The sequence below is a fragment of the Ahaetulla prasina genome, chromosome 13, assembly GCF_028640845.1.
Source record: "Ahaetulla prasina isolate Xishuangbanna chromosome 13, ASM2864084v1, whole genome shotgun sequence".
NCBI lineage: Eukaryota > Metazoa > Chordata > Lepidosauria > Squamata > Colubridae > Ahaetulla > Ahaetulla prasina.
The window spans coordinates 12,107,801-12,126,290 of NC_080551.1; the positions used below are offsets into that span (position 1 = coordinate 12,107,801).

Genomic DNA, 18,490 nt, shown 5'->3' on the forward strand with positions numbered 1-18,490 from the left:
AAGTAGATAAACTAATTTTTAGGTTCGAACATTGTAAGACTGAATTTGAAATGGAATTGTGTACAAATGATGAATGTGTTATTGCTAAAATGTATCAATAGTTACTGAAATGTGAAATAGAAGATTTTATTATTGTTGCGGAAGAAATCATAACATGGATGGGTTTGCACTGTTGTTGTTTTTCTTTTGCATTACTTGGAAAATTCTTTGAGAGCCAGTTTGGACTAGTAGTTAAAGCACCAGGATTTAGGCATAAAAGCTGACTTTGGGGCCAATCACCAGGATACTGTGAGTTCTAGTCCCGCCTTAGGCATAAAAGCTGACTGGTGACTTTGGGCCAATCACCAGGAGACTGTGAGTTCTAGTTCCCCCTTAGCGTGAAAGGATGACTTTGGGCTACTCATTCTCTCTCAGTCCAACTTACCTCACATGGATAGGAAAATAGGAGGAGGAAGAGGTATCTGGATATATTCACTGCTGTAAAATAAAGATAATAAAGCAGGATACAAATAAATAAATAATTATCATTGCTCAAAAGCGACAGCGCAGTTTCCTGCCATCTTTGAGGTGGGAATCACAGGAGTGATGCAACTCTTAAAACAGGTGTAACCAATTTCCAGAGTTTCCACAATTAAAAGTTCTAGAACTCCTCCCAACCAAAGTCCTCTCCCCCGCACCCGCCCACACCTGTAATGCAGCTCCCTAACCCGAATCCTTGGTCCTTGGCCTAAGTATTTCTGCTTTAGAACAGGGGTCTCCAACCTTAGTAACTTTAAGGTTTGTGGACTTCAACTCCCAGAGTTCCTCAGCCAGCAAAGCTGGCTGACGAACTTTGGGACTTGAAGTCCACAAGCCTTAAAGTTACTAAGGTTGGAGACCCCTGCTTTAGAAGACTCAACCCAAAGAGATGAAGATCCTGTTCTGATTTTTTTTTTCTTTTTGCAAAATAGATGCAAACAGAATGGATAAAAATATACATATATTTGCGGGATGGCTCGTATCGCGAGAGTGATACTGTTGTGCAGTCTGTATTGCTGGCAATATAGTCAGTGTAAGGGCTGAGCTTTGGCAAGCAAACAGCATTTCTTGGGCTAGAGAGAATGTGGCATAAACAGATCTAAAACACTCCAGTCTGCCAAGGAGATTGCCAAGTTATCCGTTCATTTAGAAAGGTGGGAGAAACATTCTGGAGCCCAGAGTTTTACAAAAGCTTGGGCTTGTTTGCGATACAAAGAGCAAATCATCTCTTGAGTGGTATGTCTTTTGAAATAAGGAGTCTAACGTAGCCAAGTCCTGTCTGAGAATCTTCTGCCAAGCAAGATTATTCCTGAAAAAGGGGTTAAGTGTCTGGAGAGCTGAGATTTACTGCTGAGCTCTGGTGTGAAGTCAGGCAGTTAAATATGAAATATGGAAATTAGAAGTCTGTGAAGCATAGCCTCCCCACTTCACTCCCCACATCAATGCGCCTAGTGTTTGGACACCTGGGGCAGGCAATGCCACAAACAACTTCGTTCCTCCCTGGTAGTAAAGCTAAAATAATAGTAAATTATATAAAGCATTTGGCTGATCTTTTATAACTCCCTAGAATAGCTAGTGGAGCATCTGCATGGTTTCGCCTAATGATAAGGATGGCCTTGGAAAAAAAAAAGTTTTAACCAAGCTATGCAATCCCGGAGATCTTTATGATGAAGGGTAGATATCTATCGTACACATTATGAGTGACAGGAAAGGGTCTCACAAGCAGAACCTGTGAAGATCATCGATTTCTCGCCAACATCTGGCCCAGCATTAATAAACGCAATGAGGCAATGCCAATTCCTAATCTAATCAGGAGAGAAGAGGGGCTTCGGAAAGTCCCCTATGGCTTGATGAATCTAGATGACCTTAACAGAGTTTCTATGCTTGAGGTGCACCCATTGGGACTTCTTCTAAAATGTTCATGCATCACCTCCTAAGTTATTTCCATCACATTGGCTATTGCATGAAATGACCCAATAGAGTGTGTCTTTTTAGAGGTGACAAACTTTCTGCCTAGCAATGTGTGTGCGTAAAGACAAGAAAGGTAGGCAAATGCATGTTGAGAGGATGTCAAGACCTAACAAGACATGTCATCTTCAGAAGACGATGCAGCCGGTGATGGCAGCCTTTCAGAGGTCAAAGAACCAAGCCCTGATACCAGCATGGAAAGTTTTAAAGCAGACTGTATTGGTCCTTGCCCTAATTCACAGAATTCTGGTCTAAAACTGGAAGCTTTCCCAGGAGAACTCAGGTAGCAATAGAGGGAGAACCAAGGATGAGCCAGGTTAAAAGCTGGCTGCTGTTCAGAGAAAGCTTCTGAAGCTTTGGCGGTCTGGATGCTAGCAGAATCAAGACTCTTTTGCTTTCAAAGAATTCTAGGTGCAAATAGAAATATATACTATTTCCATAGCAAGGAAGATAAAGCAGGAATGGTTAAATCGAATGCTTTATTTAAAGAGGAAAACATGTTCTTATTTGGATATCATTTCTGGAATGTGTGCTTGTGAAGAAGAAAAAAAGAAATTATGGTTTTGTTGATCAGAAAGATTTGGTGTTATAGAAACAGCTAGTTATATATTAATACGTAAAAGTAAAAAGTTGAGGTTGAAGTGTATTTATCTTGTACTGTGCTAGGAAGAGTTGGAAGTCTGTGCCCCCTTTTCTTTCTTTTTCTCTTCTCCCTTGTATTTCACACCCCCTTTTCCCATTCCCTTCCCTTCCCTTAATTTCCTATTTTCTTTTCTTTTTTGTATTTTATACAACAACAACAACAACAGTTAAGCTACTGAAGTTCGCAGACGAGACACAACAGTGATTGGTCTCATTCGAGACAATGACGAATCCGCATATAGACGAGAGGTCAAACGACTAGCCTTGTGGTGCAACCAAAACAATCTGGAACTGAACACACTCAAAACCGTAGAAATGGTGGTAGACTTTAGGAAAAACCCTTCCATACTTCCACCTCTCACAATACTTGACAACACAGTATCAACAGTAGAAACCTTCAAATTTCTGGGTTCTATCATATCGCAAGATCTCAAATGGACAGCTAACATCAAAAACATCATTAAAAAAGGACAACAAAGAATGTTCTTTCTGCGCCAACTCAGTAAGCTCAAACTGCCCAAGGAGCTGCTGATCCAATTCTACAGAGGAATTATTGAGTCTGTCATTTGCACCTCTATAATTGTCTGGTTCGGACAACCAAACAAGAAAAACACAGACTTCAGAGGATAATTAGAACTGCAGAAAAAATAATTGCTACCAACCTGCCTTCCATTGAGGACCTGTATACTGCACGAATCAAGAAGAGGGCCGTGAAAATATTTACAGACCCCTCTCATCCTGGACATAAACTGTTTCAACTCCTACCCTCAAAACAACGCTATAGAGCACTGCACACCAGAACAACTAGACACAAGAACAGTTTTTTCTCGAAGGCCATCACTCTGCTAAACAAATAATTCCATCAACACTGTCAAACTATTTACTGAATCTGCACTACTATTAATCTTCTCATAGTTCCCATCACCAATCTCTTTCCACTTATGACTGTATGACTATAACTTGTTGCTGGCAATCCTTATGATTTATATTGATATATTGACCATCAATTGTGTTGTAAATGTTGTACCTTGATGAACGTATCTTTTCTTTTATGCACACTGAGAGCATATGCACTAAGAAAAATTCTTTGTGTGTCCAATCACACTTGGCCAATAAAAAATTCTATTCTATTCTATTCTATTCTATTCTATTCTATTCTATTCTATTCTATTCTAATAATAATAATAATAATAATAATAATAATAATAATAATAATAATAATAATAATAATAATAATAATAATAATACTCGCTGCTCAAGAACAAGCACTACAAACTAATGCCATGAAAGCAAAGATACAAAAATCCACCAACAATCCAAACTGCTGACTTTGCAACAACAACGTAGAAACTGTTTCACATTTAATATGTGAATGCAGCAAAATCACACAAACTGATTACAAAGCTAGACACGACTGAGTTGCTAAATTAATCCACCAGTCATTATGTAAAAAATACAGCTTGCCTGTATCCAAAAAATCATGGGAACATAAAGTGGAAAAAGTTATAGAAAATGAGAAGGTGAAGATCTTGTAGGACTTTCAAATACAGATAGTTCATCACTTGGAACACCAGATATCACAGCCATTGAAAACCAAAACGTACAATTTATTGACAGCGCAGTACCAGGAGATGCCAGAGTCGAAGAAAAAGAACTGGAAAAAATTATGAAATATCGTGACCTGGCCATTGAAACTACACGGCTATGGATGAAACATGTAACAGTGATACCCATTGTCATCTGGGCACTTGGTACCATGTCCAAGAATTTTATAAGATACATCAACAAATTGCAGCTTCCTGGAATAACACCAATGGAACTGCAAAAAACTGTGCTACTTGGAACATCGTACATGTTAAGAAGATACTTGGTTGATACCTGGGACACTGGCAGCAACCCTTTTGCCCTGTGAAACATTCAATTTTTTGTGGCACAATTTTTTTTTGGGGGGGGGGCAAGTTTTAACATAAAGAAATGATGGACATGATGTGTGAAGGATCTGAAAGGCAACCCATCTTTACCATTTCAAAAGGCTAGATGTATTCAGCACTGATTGACTGCCAAAATTCTCCAAAGCACCTGAAGGCAGAACAAGAAGCAATGGATGAAAAACTAATCAAGGAGAGAAGCAACCTAGAATTAAGGAGAAATTTCTTGAAAGTTAATTCATCAGTGGAACAATTAATCAGTGGAACAACTTGCCTCCAGAAATTGTTGTGCTCCAACATAGGAGGCTTTTAATAAAAGATTGGACAACCATTTGTCTGAAATATTATAGAGCTTCCTGCTTGAGCAGAGGGTCGGACCAGAAGACTTGCAAGATCCCTTCCAACTCTGTTATTCTGTGATGACATATATCAGAAGACAGGACCCCATAACTCCCAAAGCAATAAAATGAGGTACAGTTACCTGTTTGTCTCTGTAGCATTAAGATAAGTGTCAACTCGCAAAGGATCCATGTCCTGCTCTCGAGTTGCCATAGGCCAAGGGGGATGGGAAACCGGTGAAATAGCACAGCAGCCAAAGACAGATGCACATTCCATCTCTCTCTCAAGGCTATATCCCAGGGTTATCCACAGCAGCCAGAGGGGAGTGACCTCTACAACCCTCAAAATTGCTCCATTGGGAATGTGATTGATGATACACTCTGGGTGGAGAGGGGAAACGGTCATAATTGGAGCATAAATCATGTAGGGTTAGAGCTGGCTCTACTTGGGAACATGCCGACATGGAAGTTCCTAATAAATAACTGGATTTCTTTTGAAACTTGGCTTGAGATTCATGATTTAATTAGGGCATCCTTCGGAAGCCTGACAATAAGTTGTGACTGGCGACATCCACTGCATTACTATTTTGAAAACGGGCAAGCTGCAATGCGGTAGCTATTTTGTGACAATGACCAAGAGAAGCTTTCAAAATCTCCAATGCATAGTGCTTCAGAAGAAATTGTGCTCAACAGTGTGTCTTCCGATGTGCAATCTAAACAAAGTGCCCAGCATGTTACTGCCTTATTTCTTAATATATTGTATTTTTCGGAGTATAAGACGCCCCTTTTTCCTTCCAAGAAGAGGGTGAAAATCTGGGTGCATCTTATACTCTGAATGTAGCCCTGCCCAGCTTCTCAAACAGAGGCTTCACAGACTGAAAAAGGCATCAGAAATGAAGCTTCAGAAAATAAGGCCCCAAACAGAGCTTCAGAAAAAAAGCCTCCAAACAGAGCTTATGAGGCTTTTTTTCTGAAGCTCTGTTTTGGAGGCTTTCAGAGCTAGAAAAAAGTTTTTCCTGAAACAGAGTTTCAGAAGTTTCAGAGGCAGGGAAAAAAAAGCAAGGCACAGAACTCACAACCAAGGAACCTGTTGCTAAAATTCACCTCTGGGAACAGCTGATCGGGGGTATTCCGGGAGGCCGATCCACCTGCCAATCAGCTTTTTTCCTATTTTCCTCCCCAAAAACTAAGGTGTGTCTTATACTCCGGTGCGTCTTATACTCCAAAAAATACAGTATCTCAATGAATTGGTTGTTTCTGGTATTCCAAAACATGGAAAGGAAGGAAGTACAGTTCTTCCTTTCTTCTTGGTTTTGAAAATCTTGTTTGAGTCATCCACAGCTGGGTTGTTGCTTGAGATGGAGCATCAAACGGCCTCCTCTTCAAGTCAAGCATCCAAGGTGTCTGACATCGTTTGGAAGGACCAAGGAGGAAAAACATTTTTTTCCCAATCTTTAATAATAAACAAGCAATGCTTTTGTATTTTTTTTAATGATGCAGAAAATCATCACTATGACTAACGGAAGGCAATGCCCTGTTAATCATGCACCGTAGGGATTTCCTTCACAGAGACATTAATATTTGCTGTTTTAGCAAAGTGTGTTTCCCTGAGAATTGATTCTTCTTTCATTTTTTATTTGGGGTGAAATCCAGAAATCAGATGAGGAGAAGTGCAAACACTGTTTCTTCTCTTGTTTTCATTAGAGGTGTCTGTAGTAAGCTCTTAATTTGTCATGCATCACTCTGCGATATGTGGTCTTATTCTATCCAAGCATATATGTCAACATTGCACTTGTATCAAAACAAACCCTGACAATTGATTGAAACCCATTTCCTTTCTTTTCCCTTCTCTGCCCATATGTTGTGCAAGCATCCTTACGGTTTCTCCAGCAGCTTATCAGACTTCGTTAAAACTCAAGTGGTTTTTATACTATCTGTCACAGCAGGAAGGAGGCTTCAGGCTTTCTAGGAATGTGTCAGACTTGGTGCTTAGCTTGGCACCAAGTTAAGCAAGCATGAGCAAAACATTTAAAGGATGCGTCCATCATTCCAAATTTTCCCTAAATGCATGGAAGGAGCCATCCCCATTTATCCAGGTATCCTGGGTAATGGGTGGCGGGTGGCATCCGAAAAAAGAAAACATATCCAAGGCAGTGGTGGTATTCAGCCGGTTCTATCCAGGTTCCACCCACCCACGCAGACCTTATCACATTCCGTTTCTGATGCTCAGCACATGCGCAAGCTCACATTTGCGAACTGGTAGCGAAAGTAAGTGAATACAACCCCTGGCCCAAGGTGCTTGGCTTATCTAAGTAATGCAGTTATAGTCTGGAGCCAAAAATGAAAGACAGTGGTTGGGGCATTATTATTCATGATCAAATAATAATGCATGTTCAAATATTTTATGGTAATTTTTTTCTCCCACCAGCTTAAGTAAAGGGCTACAAGCAACTCATTTTGAGGCAGGAGTTACAATTTCCTTCTATTCCTTAGTTTGATAATAGCCTGATGCAATATCAGGGGTGAAATGCTCCTGGTTTGGACCGGATCGCCTGATCTGGTAGCCATGGCGGCGAGTGGTTCGGAGAACCGGTAGCAAAAATCCCTGCTCCCCCCCACCCTCACCCATGCCCACCCAATGCCCAATCGCCCGCTTCCCCGCTTGCTGCTTCTTTTTAAAAATGCTTTTAAAAGGTTAAAAAAAAAAGAGGCTCTGATGATCACAGCTGAGCCGCTCGATTGTCGGAGTCTTTTTTTTACTTTTAAAAGCATTTTTTTACAACCTATTCAGCCGAATAGGTTGTAAAAATGCCTTTAAAAGTAAAAAAAAAAAGATCGTGCACCACAGCTGATCACACCTTCCTCTTGCGCACTGTTCTACTTACCCCATGCCTCCTTTTGGCATGCACTGTGCGGGCACGCATCTTGCATTTGGTGCATGGTACACACTGTGCATGCGCATGTAGTAAACCGGTAGTAAACCGGTTCAGATTTCACCACTGTGCAATATCAATTTTTTTTTTGGTCTGCATAAAAACTAAATTTTATGTTAAGCCTCAAATACATATTCTGATCAGATTCTTGAGAATGACATAGAAGGGACCATCTGGCTCTGTTCTTCCAGACACATCATCCTGCTTATCCTCACCAGTTGGATCTTAATTAGAATTAAGCTTTACCTGGCTGATGGTCATCCAAGTATGAATATTGTCCAAGCATTGAGAGAACATAGACACAACTGCAGTTTCTATAGACCTCTGAGGTTTTTTTTGTTGTTTTTTTTTGACGGGATTAAACACTTCCTATAAATCCCTTCTGCAGCCTTGCAATTTCTTTCTTGGATTTATTTTGATATATAATTTAGATCACTAAAGGATTTTTAAATGTAAGAATTGCTTTCTCGTTCCCTAAACGTTTTGAGCCAATTTGTGCCAACAAGTATATGTATCTAACATAAGGCCTTCTGGATAATCCCATGCCTTTTTTTTGTGGGGGGGGAGGGGGGAGAAGGAGGAGGGAAATGATGAGTGATCAAATGAATTGAAGAAAAGGCCAGCAAAACCTTTCCGGTTTTTTCAGCCGTTTCTTCTGTGGGATTCAGCACAGAGGATACAGGCGATAGCTTAAGACTTTGACATTCAAATACAGCGTGCGTCACTTCTGACTCCATCTCCTTCCCCAATGGATCGGTCCTTCTACAGAAGGAGCGACATGCAAAAGGCATTTTGGATGCGTGTGATATCCTGCTTTTAAAAATAGTGTTATTTTAATAAGTGGTGCGGAAGCAGCAGGGGAGAAAATGTGCTGCCTTTTGATTTTGCAGATACTTCTGTACGAATCTCAGCGGGAAACATGGCTTGTGCTCGACTCAAAGAGCATCTGATCGCTTCTGAAAGCAGGAGGTAGGGCTGATCGCACGTCACAGAGTGCCTGTCCTTAATATTGCCCTCTAGTTTCATTTGTCCATTCTAACAAAGGAGCTCCTTGTGCGCCTTTACGTGTCCTATTCAAATAACTATGCCGAATCTAGCTGCCTTAGGATTGTAATAAAAATGAGGAAAGATATCCTGCCATTAGGAAGACGAGCAAAGGATGAAAGAGGGCAGGATTTTGTACTCTTTGTACTGAAGATGAAGTCCATCTGGGCTTTAACCTTTTTCTGAGATGGAACTTACTTTTCTTTTCCTAACCAACCCAGAATTAGCTACCAACTGCCCTGGGACTGCCGAAGAAGAAAAGTGATTCTGTCCCCATTCATCAGCCAGAGGAACAAGCATTCTACCTCCGGCTCTTTCCTCCCTCCCACGTCTAATGGCTAGAATCAATTATTAGCTCTCCTGAGTATCATTAGAGCATCCAAGATGTATCACATAGATGAGTAGCTGGAGTCCACAAACCCTTTTATTCTGACCTCAGTGCACCCATCCCACTCCATCATTAAAACCCAGTAACACATTATTCCAGCTCAATGAAATTTTAAGGGGAGAAAAACTAAATACTTCTGGGGTGTTATCCTGTGAATGAATAGCAGGTCTGGGGAATGCATTCCAAAGAAATAGGCAAAGCCTGAATGAAAATTCCGCTCTAAAATGCATTATCTCTCCTTTTCTCTAATGAATTACCTTTAAAACATCTCAAGAGCCTGGATCGGTGTAGGAAACCTCCTGTCACGTGATCAGCACCTGACAAATAAATCTCATAAGGCCAACTTAGAACCCATAATCCTGCCTTATACAACCTTGTTGTATAACCAGTACTGCAGGCTACTTAGAATGCAGTACTGCAGGCTACTTCTGCTGCCTACTGGCTGCCTGCAATTTGGCAGATTGAATCTCACCAGGCTCAAGGTTGACTCAGCCTTCCATCCTTCCGAGGTGGGTAAAATGAGGACCCAGATTGTTGGGGGCCGTAGGCTGACTCTGTAAACAGCGTAGAGAGGGGCTGTAAAGCTCTACGAAGTGATATATAAGGCTAAGCGCTATTGCTATTGCTATGTAAAGCACTATGAAGCAGTATATAAGTGTAAGTGCTAAGTGCTATCGCTATGTAAAACACTATGAAGCGGTATATAAGGCTAGGTGCTAAGTGCTATTGCCTTTGAAGTACAACGTCGTGCAACTCAGCCTTAGTAAAGGATGAAATGATTTCATTCCGAATTCCAAAGACTATCTGCAGTTATGGCTTGTCTAGATTTGACTCCCAGTTTATCAAACAAGCCTTTAGGAGAAAAGCACATAAACCAGTGAAGGAGGTCAGGGATATCTGTTTAGCCAACTAGATCAGCCAAAGCAGTCAGATTGCCCTTGGATCACAGAGTAAGCTCTCTCACCAGAATAACGATGAGACGTTTGTCCTTTATATCTAACATTTATAGCAAGATCAAAGACATCCAGTACAGGTTACCAGCCTTCATCAGACATGCACCAGATGTTGTTGAATTTTAAAGGAAGTTTTGTAACCGACTTGAGTATTTACTTATATAGTCTACTCTACTGTATATCCTACTTACATAGGCTCTGGTTGTAGTGCACTAATCCAATCACTTAGCATAGTATATGAATCCAGCCATTGAATTTATAAATCATAATTTATGGCTGGGTGTGAAGCGTGAGCCTAAGAAATTGAGCCGTGTTCATAATTCATGGTTAGATGACAGAGCTGAAAGTGATTGGTTGACTATATCATCTTCTCTAATTGGTTTATATTGACTGTTGTCAACTTTGATCCTGTTAAATGCTTTTTGACTTGAGATCCATTTCAAACCAGGGAATATGCAGGATAGAATTGATGGGTTTAGCATCAAAGACATTTGGAGGCACTTAGCTTGGTGAAGCTGCAGCGATGTGGTGGTGATAATGATTCTGATGGAGGTGGAGGCATTCTTGTGTCTGAATGAGAGCATAAATCTAACCCGAGTAAGAATTAGTGAAGCAGTCTTTATAGCAACAAGTAGAAAAAGATTTACTTACAAAAAATACAATATAGGGATAGGCAAAACTTAGCCCGTGATTAAATATATCCTGCCAAAAAGAGAGCCAAAAAATGTGCCTAGAAATAAAGGCGGAGAAAAGTGACTCCCAGATTAGCAATTACTTAGCCAATGAATAGAAACAAAATTTGTTAACTCTTTTATCTACTGCTCCTTTGTGGTCAGTTGCTCATGATGTGCTGAATAGTCAGTGCCAACACATTCATATCTATGGTCCATACTTTCTGTGAGAATTCAAAATAGCTGTCATAGGGGAATTTTCTCTTAAAGGGATCTTGAACAGATCAACTATCTAAGGGATCTAAGACTAATCCAAAGTCATCAATGGTTCTGTAGCCGAAAACAGACATGAACATGGGATTTTCCAAACTCAACTCAACCACTTCGCTATACTGTCTCTTATTAAAAATAGATTTATGTCTTAAAAGAACAGCCATGGAGATATGCCAGAAGTGCCTTTCTAAAAGGCAACTGAACTTTCTTGGGGTTTTTCCCTGAAAACATTTTGCTTCTCATCCAAAGAAGCTTCTTCAGTTCTGAACTGAACTGAATGAGAAGTGAAACATTTTCAAGGAAAAAAAACAAAACCCAAGAAAGTCTAGTTGCCTTTTGGAAAAGCATCTTTGGGACAACCATGACCTGGATAATTGAGAATCTCCATAGATATTTAGGCAAGAAGATAGTTCTGTGGAGAACAGTTTCACACCTCATGTAGAAATCCAGTCTCCAGATGTAGTTCTGTCTTAACCCAATTTCTATTTTAATCTTTATTCCCAAACTCAAAAGTTAGATGAAGTTCTATTCTGGCCATTACATGTAAAAAAAACCTTCTGTTTTCTTTAGACATACAGCTATTGCTGTGCTACGGTAGTAGAACTGTAGTGATGAGAGGCTTATATTACCTCACCAATGGCTAGATGATTCTAGAAGTTCCTAGAAGTTACCACCAAGAGCCATCCCAGAATTTGATTTTCTTCGCCACAGCAATTTCTCAATCAGAAAAAAAAAAGTACCAATTGATCTCCAAGGCATAAGGAAGCAACCGTAGAAAAACTCTGTGGCTTCATGATTCCTTTGAGCATTCTATGAATGTGTGGGGAATATTTTTTTTTAAGGAAACCAACTTTATGGGCAGGAACATCATAATGATTTGAGGGGGGGGGAATCAAAGTAACAGCCCTGGGAAACACCCCACTGTAATTGCTTCCACTTTGTTTAACCTGCTCAGAGTCCCATCTGTTGCTTTAGTAAACCTGACAGCTCAGGTATAAGAGCTGGAGAGAGAGAGAGAAAAAAAAAATAGCTGGAGGATTTACTTTTTGCACACTTGAATTCACTTCAAATCAAGTCAGGACTTTAGTTTTTAACTCAACAAAATCACCAGACTGTTTGTTCTTTTGGATTCCCTCCCTTTGTTGGAGTAGAGGGAAGTTAAAAGGAGACGAATATTACTTCTGTGAATTTAGCAACACCAATGTGCAAACAGCATGTCACCATACAGTGTCCTTGCCCCAAGGAACTTTGAGGATGAATTTTGAACAGAAAGACAAAAGACTAAGCAGTGGATACAAAGCAATATCCTAAACAGCTTGAACCAAAAGCCAATTAAACATTTGAGGCAGTGGTGAAATCCAATTTTTTTTTACTACCAGTTCTGTGGCTGTGGCTTGGTGGGTGTGGTGTGGCTTGGTGGGAATGGCTTGGTGGGTATGGCAGGGGAAGGATACTGCAAAATCTCCATTCCCACCCAACTCCAGGGGGAAGGATATTGCAAAATCTCCATTCCCACTCCACTCTGGGGCCAGCCAGAGGTGGCATTTGCCAGTTCTCTGAACTACTCAACGTTTCCACTACCGGTTCTCCAGAACCTGTCAGAACCTGCTGGATTTCACCTCTGATTTGAGGGCTGTGTTCTGTAGTCCCAGTCATCCAGGTCCTGGTTGTCCCAAAGGTGCTTTTTTTCAAGAGGCAACTGGACTTTCTGGTTTTTCTTTGAAGACGTTTCGCTTCTCACCCAAGAAGCTTCTTCAGCTCTTCAGATTCTGTGAGCTCTTCTTGGATGAGAAGTGAAACGTCTTCAAGAAAAAAACAAAGAAAGTCCAGTTGCCTCTTGAAAAAAAGCACCTTTGGGTGCATCTTTGGGACAACCATGACCTGGATGACTGAGAATCTCCATAGACATGCATTTCATAGCATAAATGTATTCCTTAGATGGTGATGGGTGAAAGAGGATGGGTGAAAGAAGAGAATATCTTGGAAGCTATTCAGGAGAAACTATGGAAGGAGACGCAGGGGAAAGAAAAGCCATCCCTTAAGCAAGGAAGAGATGCAGTGGCTCAGTGATTAAGACGCTGAGCTTGTCGATCAAAAGCCTGGCAGTTCAGTGGTTTGAATCCCTAGTGCCACATAACAGGGTAAGCTCCCGTTACTTGTCCCAGCTTCTGCCAATCTAGCAGTTCGAAAGCCTGTAAAAAATGCAAGTAGAAAAATAGGGACCACCTTTGGTGGGAAGGGAACAGCGTTCCGTGCGCCATTGGTGTTTAGTCATGCCAGCCACATGACCACGAAGATGTCTTCATACAGTGCTGGCTCTTCGGCTTTGAAACGGAGATGAGCACCACCCCCTAGGAGTCTGGAACGACTAGCACATATATGTGAGGGGAACCTTTACTTTTACCTTAAGCAAGAGTCATGAAAGCAGAGCTGCACAAATTATTATCTGGGAAGGTCTAATATTTGGGTTCATTGTCTTCAGAAGCTAATCCTTCTCATTATTAGATGAGCTTTCCTTCAGAGGATAAATAGAAGCACAGAGAAAGACATGAATAGGCCTTTGGTTATCAACCTGGCTAGCCGAACTATTGCCAATGAAGGCTTGTTTGTAAATGGAGAGGCTACACAGATGGAAGCTGCTGGTGCATTAGCCCCACACAAATAATAATAAGAAGCACCAGGTTTTAAAGCCCACATGTTTATTGACAAAAGGAGGGAAAGAAAATTAAGTCCACCGAGCAATAGACTATTCCAGGTGCTCTCTCTGGGGATAATAGTTGGCATTATCTACCTTGTTACCAGCTTCTCTGCACATGTATGCTCACAGAATACTCTCTACATTATAATAGCTTTACAAACACACAGTGGCGATGCCCTGCGGCTGGGTATAAATAAATTGACGGTCTCCTTTCCTTACTAATTCAGGCAGCAAGCTGTTGGACAGCATATTAATTGGAGCTATCGTGGATAGTGCAAAGAGCAAGCCCAGAAGCTGGCTCAGATTTTTTGGGGAGGAATCTATAAATCTGTGCTGCTTTTAACTCTGCTCCTCCAATGTTTATGCCTCTTTAGAAAATTTATACTCAGGAAAACACACTTATCCACATTTAGGTGGGGTGGCAGAAATACGGAAATCCTTAAGCAGCAGCTAGCCAGGTTTGTCTGGATTTGGAAGCTAAGCTGAGATGGGTCTGTTTAGTAATAATAATAATAACCTTTGTTGTCACCGCACAACATATGTACAATGAGATTGGTGGAGCTCCCTCAGTGCACCCCCCAAACCCAATACAACTCACAGTGGAAACAGAAAATCCCTAACCCAATAAATCATATTAACAAACACCCAGCCCTATGACATTGTGGACATGTTACATATTGTGCTGGCCCTGCAAGTCCATCATACTACGTAGTTATGATGTTATTTCACCTTCAGAAGTCTGACAGTCCATGGATAAAAACTGTTCTTCAGCCTGTTTGTGCAGCTGGCTATGCTTCTATATCTCCTTCCCGATGGTAGGAGGGTAAAGAAGTGGTAACCAGGGTGAGCGTCGTCCCTGATAATTTTCTCACTTTTCTAAGGCAGCGAGCCCTAGAGATCTCATCTAGTGGTATCAGGGGACAGCCCACAATGTTTTGTGCTGTCCTCACCACCCTTTTTCTATCCACGGCTGTCAGGCCGTCATGCCATACAGTGATGCAATAAGTGAGGACACTTTTCTACTGTGGAAAAGTAGAAAGGAGGTCATCAGTTGTTGTTCCACCCTGTTTTTATGCAAGACCCTAAGGAAACAGAGTCTTGCCACCTGGATTGTGTTGTTTTTCCAGGTGAGGTCTTCGCTGAGATGGACTCCCAGGATTTTAAAGGAGGAGACTCTCTCTACGCAGCCCCCCTCGATGTAAAGTGGGGCAGGTTCCTCTCTCTTCCTCCAGAAGTCTAACACCATCTCCTTGGTCTTGCTGATGTTCAGGTGCAGGTGGTTTTTTTAAGCACCATATCTGATTAGTTCTTGGTAGTGGAATTAGACTCAGTTTTGTAACGTAGACTGGAAAAAGGCAATTGCACGCCATTTTAGTGATGCTGTTAAGAAAGCACAATACATACAATTACCATGAGCTGAGGCATTTTTTATTTACTTTCTGAAGCCAGTTTGGTCTAGTGGTTAAGGAACTAGGGTAGAACAAAGGAGACCATGAGTTCGAGTCTCATCTTAGCCATGAGATACAGCTGGGGGACTTCGGGCCAGTCACCCTCACTGTCAGCCCAACCCACCTCACAGTGTTGTTGTTGTTGTTGTTGTGGGGAAAACAGAAAGAGGGAGGTGTGTTCCATGTGTTTGCTACTTTGAGTTATTTGTAAAAAAACAATAAAGGCAGGAATGCAAACAAATAAATAAAATTAACAAAAAACATAGTCATCTGCTACAATGTCCTACCTGTCAACGACTACTTCAGCTTCAACCACAACAATACAGGAGCATGCAGTAGATAACAAACTTAAAGTGAACTGCTCCAAACTCAATTGCAGAAAATACGACTTCAGCAATAGAGTGGTCAATGCCTGGAATGCACTACCTGACTCTTTGGTTTCATCCCAAAACCCCCAAAATTTTAACCTAAGACTGTCTACTGTTGACCTCACCCCATTCCTAAGAGGTCCGTAAGGGGCATGCATAAGAGCACCAGCGTGCCTACCGTCCCTGTCCTAATGTTCCCTTTAATTGTATTCATTTTATGTATTCAGTTCATTCTTATACTTATGTATATTATCTAATACGTACTCGACAGATAAATAAATATATCAAAAGAAGATTAACTGTTCATTTAGTAAATCTGTGTGAGGCAACTCTGCTCGACTCTATGGGATTGGCCGAATCAGAATTATTGCCAATGCTCTTGCGAGAGAGAGAGAGAGAGAGAGAGAGAGAGAGAGAGAGAGAGAGAGAGAGAGAGAGAGAGAGAGAGAGAGAGAGAGAGAGAGAGAGAGAGACTATTTCTACCCTTTGATTCACAGAGATAACTTAACGTGAATGTCTATTCCCATTTGGCAGGATGAAGTCTCATTCTCTCCATATATGCAGAAGCCCCTTTTAGTATCTAGATCAGCAGTTCTCAACCTGTGGGTTGCGACCCCGTTGGGGGTCGAATGACGATTTGCCAGGGGTCGCCTAAGACCATCGGAAATATGGGAAGTATACTTGCGGGTTGAAGAATCGCTCTCCAATGGTTGACTCCACAAGCCAGCTGCAGGCTCTTCAAATCGCTAGCCGAATTCGGCTTCAGGCGCGATGAATTAAAAAAGAGAGAAATCTTTGCTCTGATGTCTCCCTCTCAAGCCAGCTGCAATCAGTCCCAATCGCTAGCCTAACCTGGCTTCAGGCGCGATAAACTTAATAGGGGAGGAGTCTCTGCTTTAATGCCTCCGTCCTCAAGGCAATCTCAAGCAGTTCAGATCGCTAGCCAATACGGCTTCAGGTGCGATAAATTCAAAACGAAAATAATTTTATGGTTGGGGTCGCCACATCGTGGGGAATTGTATTAAAGGGGTCGCCACCTCATGGGGAATTGTATTAAAGGGATTGCAGCACTATAAAGGTTGAGAACCACTAATCTAGATGAAAGCTGGGTAGTTGGTTCTCATCTGTCACTACTTTGATGAGGTGGCTTCTTTCAAAGAAGCACTTTGATTGAAGCCCTGTTGCATCGAAGCGCAACCTAAAGTTTAGTTTACTTAGGGATAATTTTAATAAGGGTTGAGAAGCCGGGCATTGTGCCAGCGTTTTCAGGGACAGGCTGGGATGAGAGGAGGACTCAGATGTAGAAAGGAAGGGAACCGGCACAGATCTAGGTACACAAGCGAAAGACGAGCATTTAGTGTCGTTAAGTTTCTGCTGGTGTTTGGAGAAAAGAAATCACGATTGAGGGAATTCATTTCAATGTTTCTTCGAGTCTGCCTGGGGCAACATTTCTCTTAGTTCATTGCAGCAAGAAAGTAAAGAAGGGGGTCTGCTAAGGAGACCAAGCTAGCTGAATCTGAAGGAATCTGAAGGATCACTGGCTTGCATGTTGTAAAACATCTCTCTTTGCATCCAAAAAGCACTGCCTGCGTGTTTTCCCGCCCACAGCCTGCAAAGGCTCTTTGTTTTCATCCACTTTCATATCCATTTGGAAAAATTTGTGAACAATCATTTGCCTTTTTTTTTTTTCGCTTTCTCGGGAGCCGTGCAGGTAAAACAAATGAACCAAACTACCTCCGATTATGGAATTTCCCACTAGGTTTTAACGTTACTTTCTCTCCCTTCGTCCCCTTTTTTGTTTGTTTGTTTGTTTGTTTGTTTCTAGGGTCTTCAGATGGGAACTTCGGAACTGGAGGAGATGGGTGCCAAATTCTGCCTTGGACTTCTGGTCCTTCAGCTTAAATCCCTGCCATGCAGCAAGAAAGTGATGACCCAGGCAAAGACTCTATTGGACCTGGAAGAGGAAATTGCTGATCTCCAGTCACAAAGGTCAGGCCAGTAACAACTTATCTGGAACCAAATTAGCTGTTGGCTTTCGAGGTAGCAGAAAACGGACCTTTGTGCACTGTTCTTGCATGCTATGTGTCTGTGGTTTGTGTGTATGTGTGTGTGTGTGTTGATGTTTTCTCAGCCTTATGTAATCTGACGTAGAAATTAATGTCAGCTGCTAGAAGGAGCTTTCTAGTTCCATAGACTATAAGGTGTTGGCTGGGTTTACATTTTAGCTACTAGGGGATATCTACTGCAAACAGAAAGATAAAGATGGAAATGCAAAAGTAGCATTGAGATGTCAGAACTTTCATCCAGTTGTATTATTACTATGCCCTAGTAATAATACAATTGAATGAAGATGTATGTCAGTTTGTGTATTTTTGGCCAGCCGTAGAAGCGTGAGAGGACAGGTCCGCTGCTTTGTATCCACCATCGTTCTCATTTTGTGATTTGACTTTCTTGATTGGGTTGTGAAGGACTCTCTTGATCAGGTTGTCTCATTTCTGTATTGCTTTGATGTTTACTAGGATGTCGGTTTCTATGCCCTCCAATAGTTCTTCAGCTTTTTGTGTTTTGAGCATTGGTGAAATCCAATTATTATTTTTTTACTACCGGTTCTGTGTGCATGGCTTGGTGGGTGTGGCAGGGGAATGATAAAATCTACCAAATTGCAAAATCTATATTCCGACCCCACTCCAGAGGAAGGATACTGCAAAATCCCCATTCCCACCCCACTCCCGGGGGAAGGATACTGCAAAATCCCCATTCCCACCCCACTTCTGGGGGGAAGGATACTGCAAAATCCCCATTCCCACCCCACTCCTGGGG

The 18,490-nt window shown here is 41.5% G+C and overlaps 1 protein-coding gene across 1 annotated transcript in view; it reads left to right on the top strand.

Annotated features, from left to right (window-relative positions):
• Positions 1 to 18,490, top strand: part of AGBL1 (AGBL carboxypeptidase 1) — a 471,358-nt gene that overhangs the window by 316,455 nt on the left and 136,413 nt on the right. Inside the window, exon 22 of the mRNA XM_058156548.1 lies at positions 17,496 to 17,659. Coding sequence (XP_058012531.1) covers positions 17,496 to 17,659 — 164 coding nt within the window. The remainder of the gene's footprint in view (positions 1 to 17,495; positions 17,660 to 18,490) is intronic.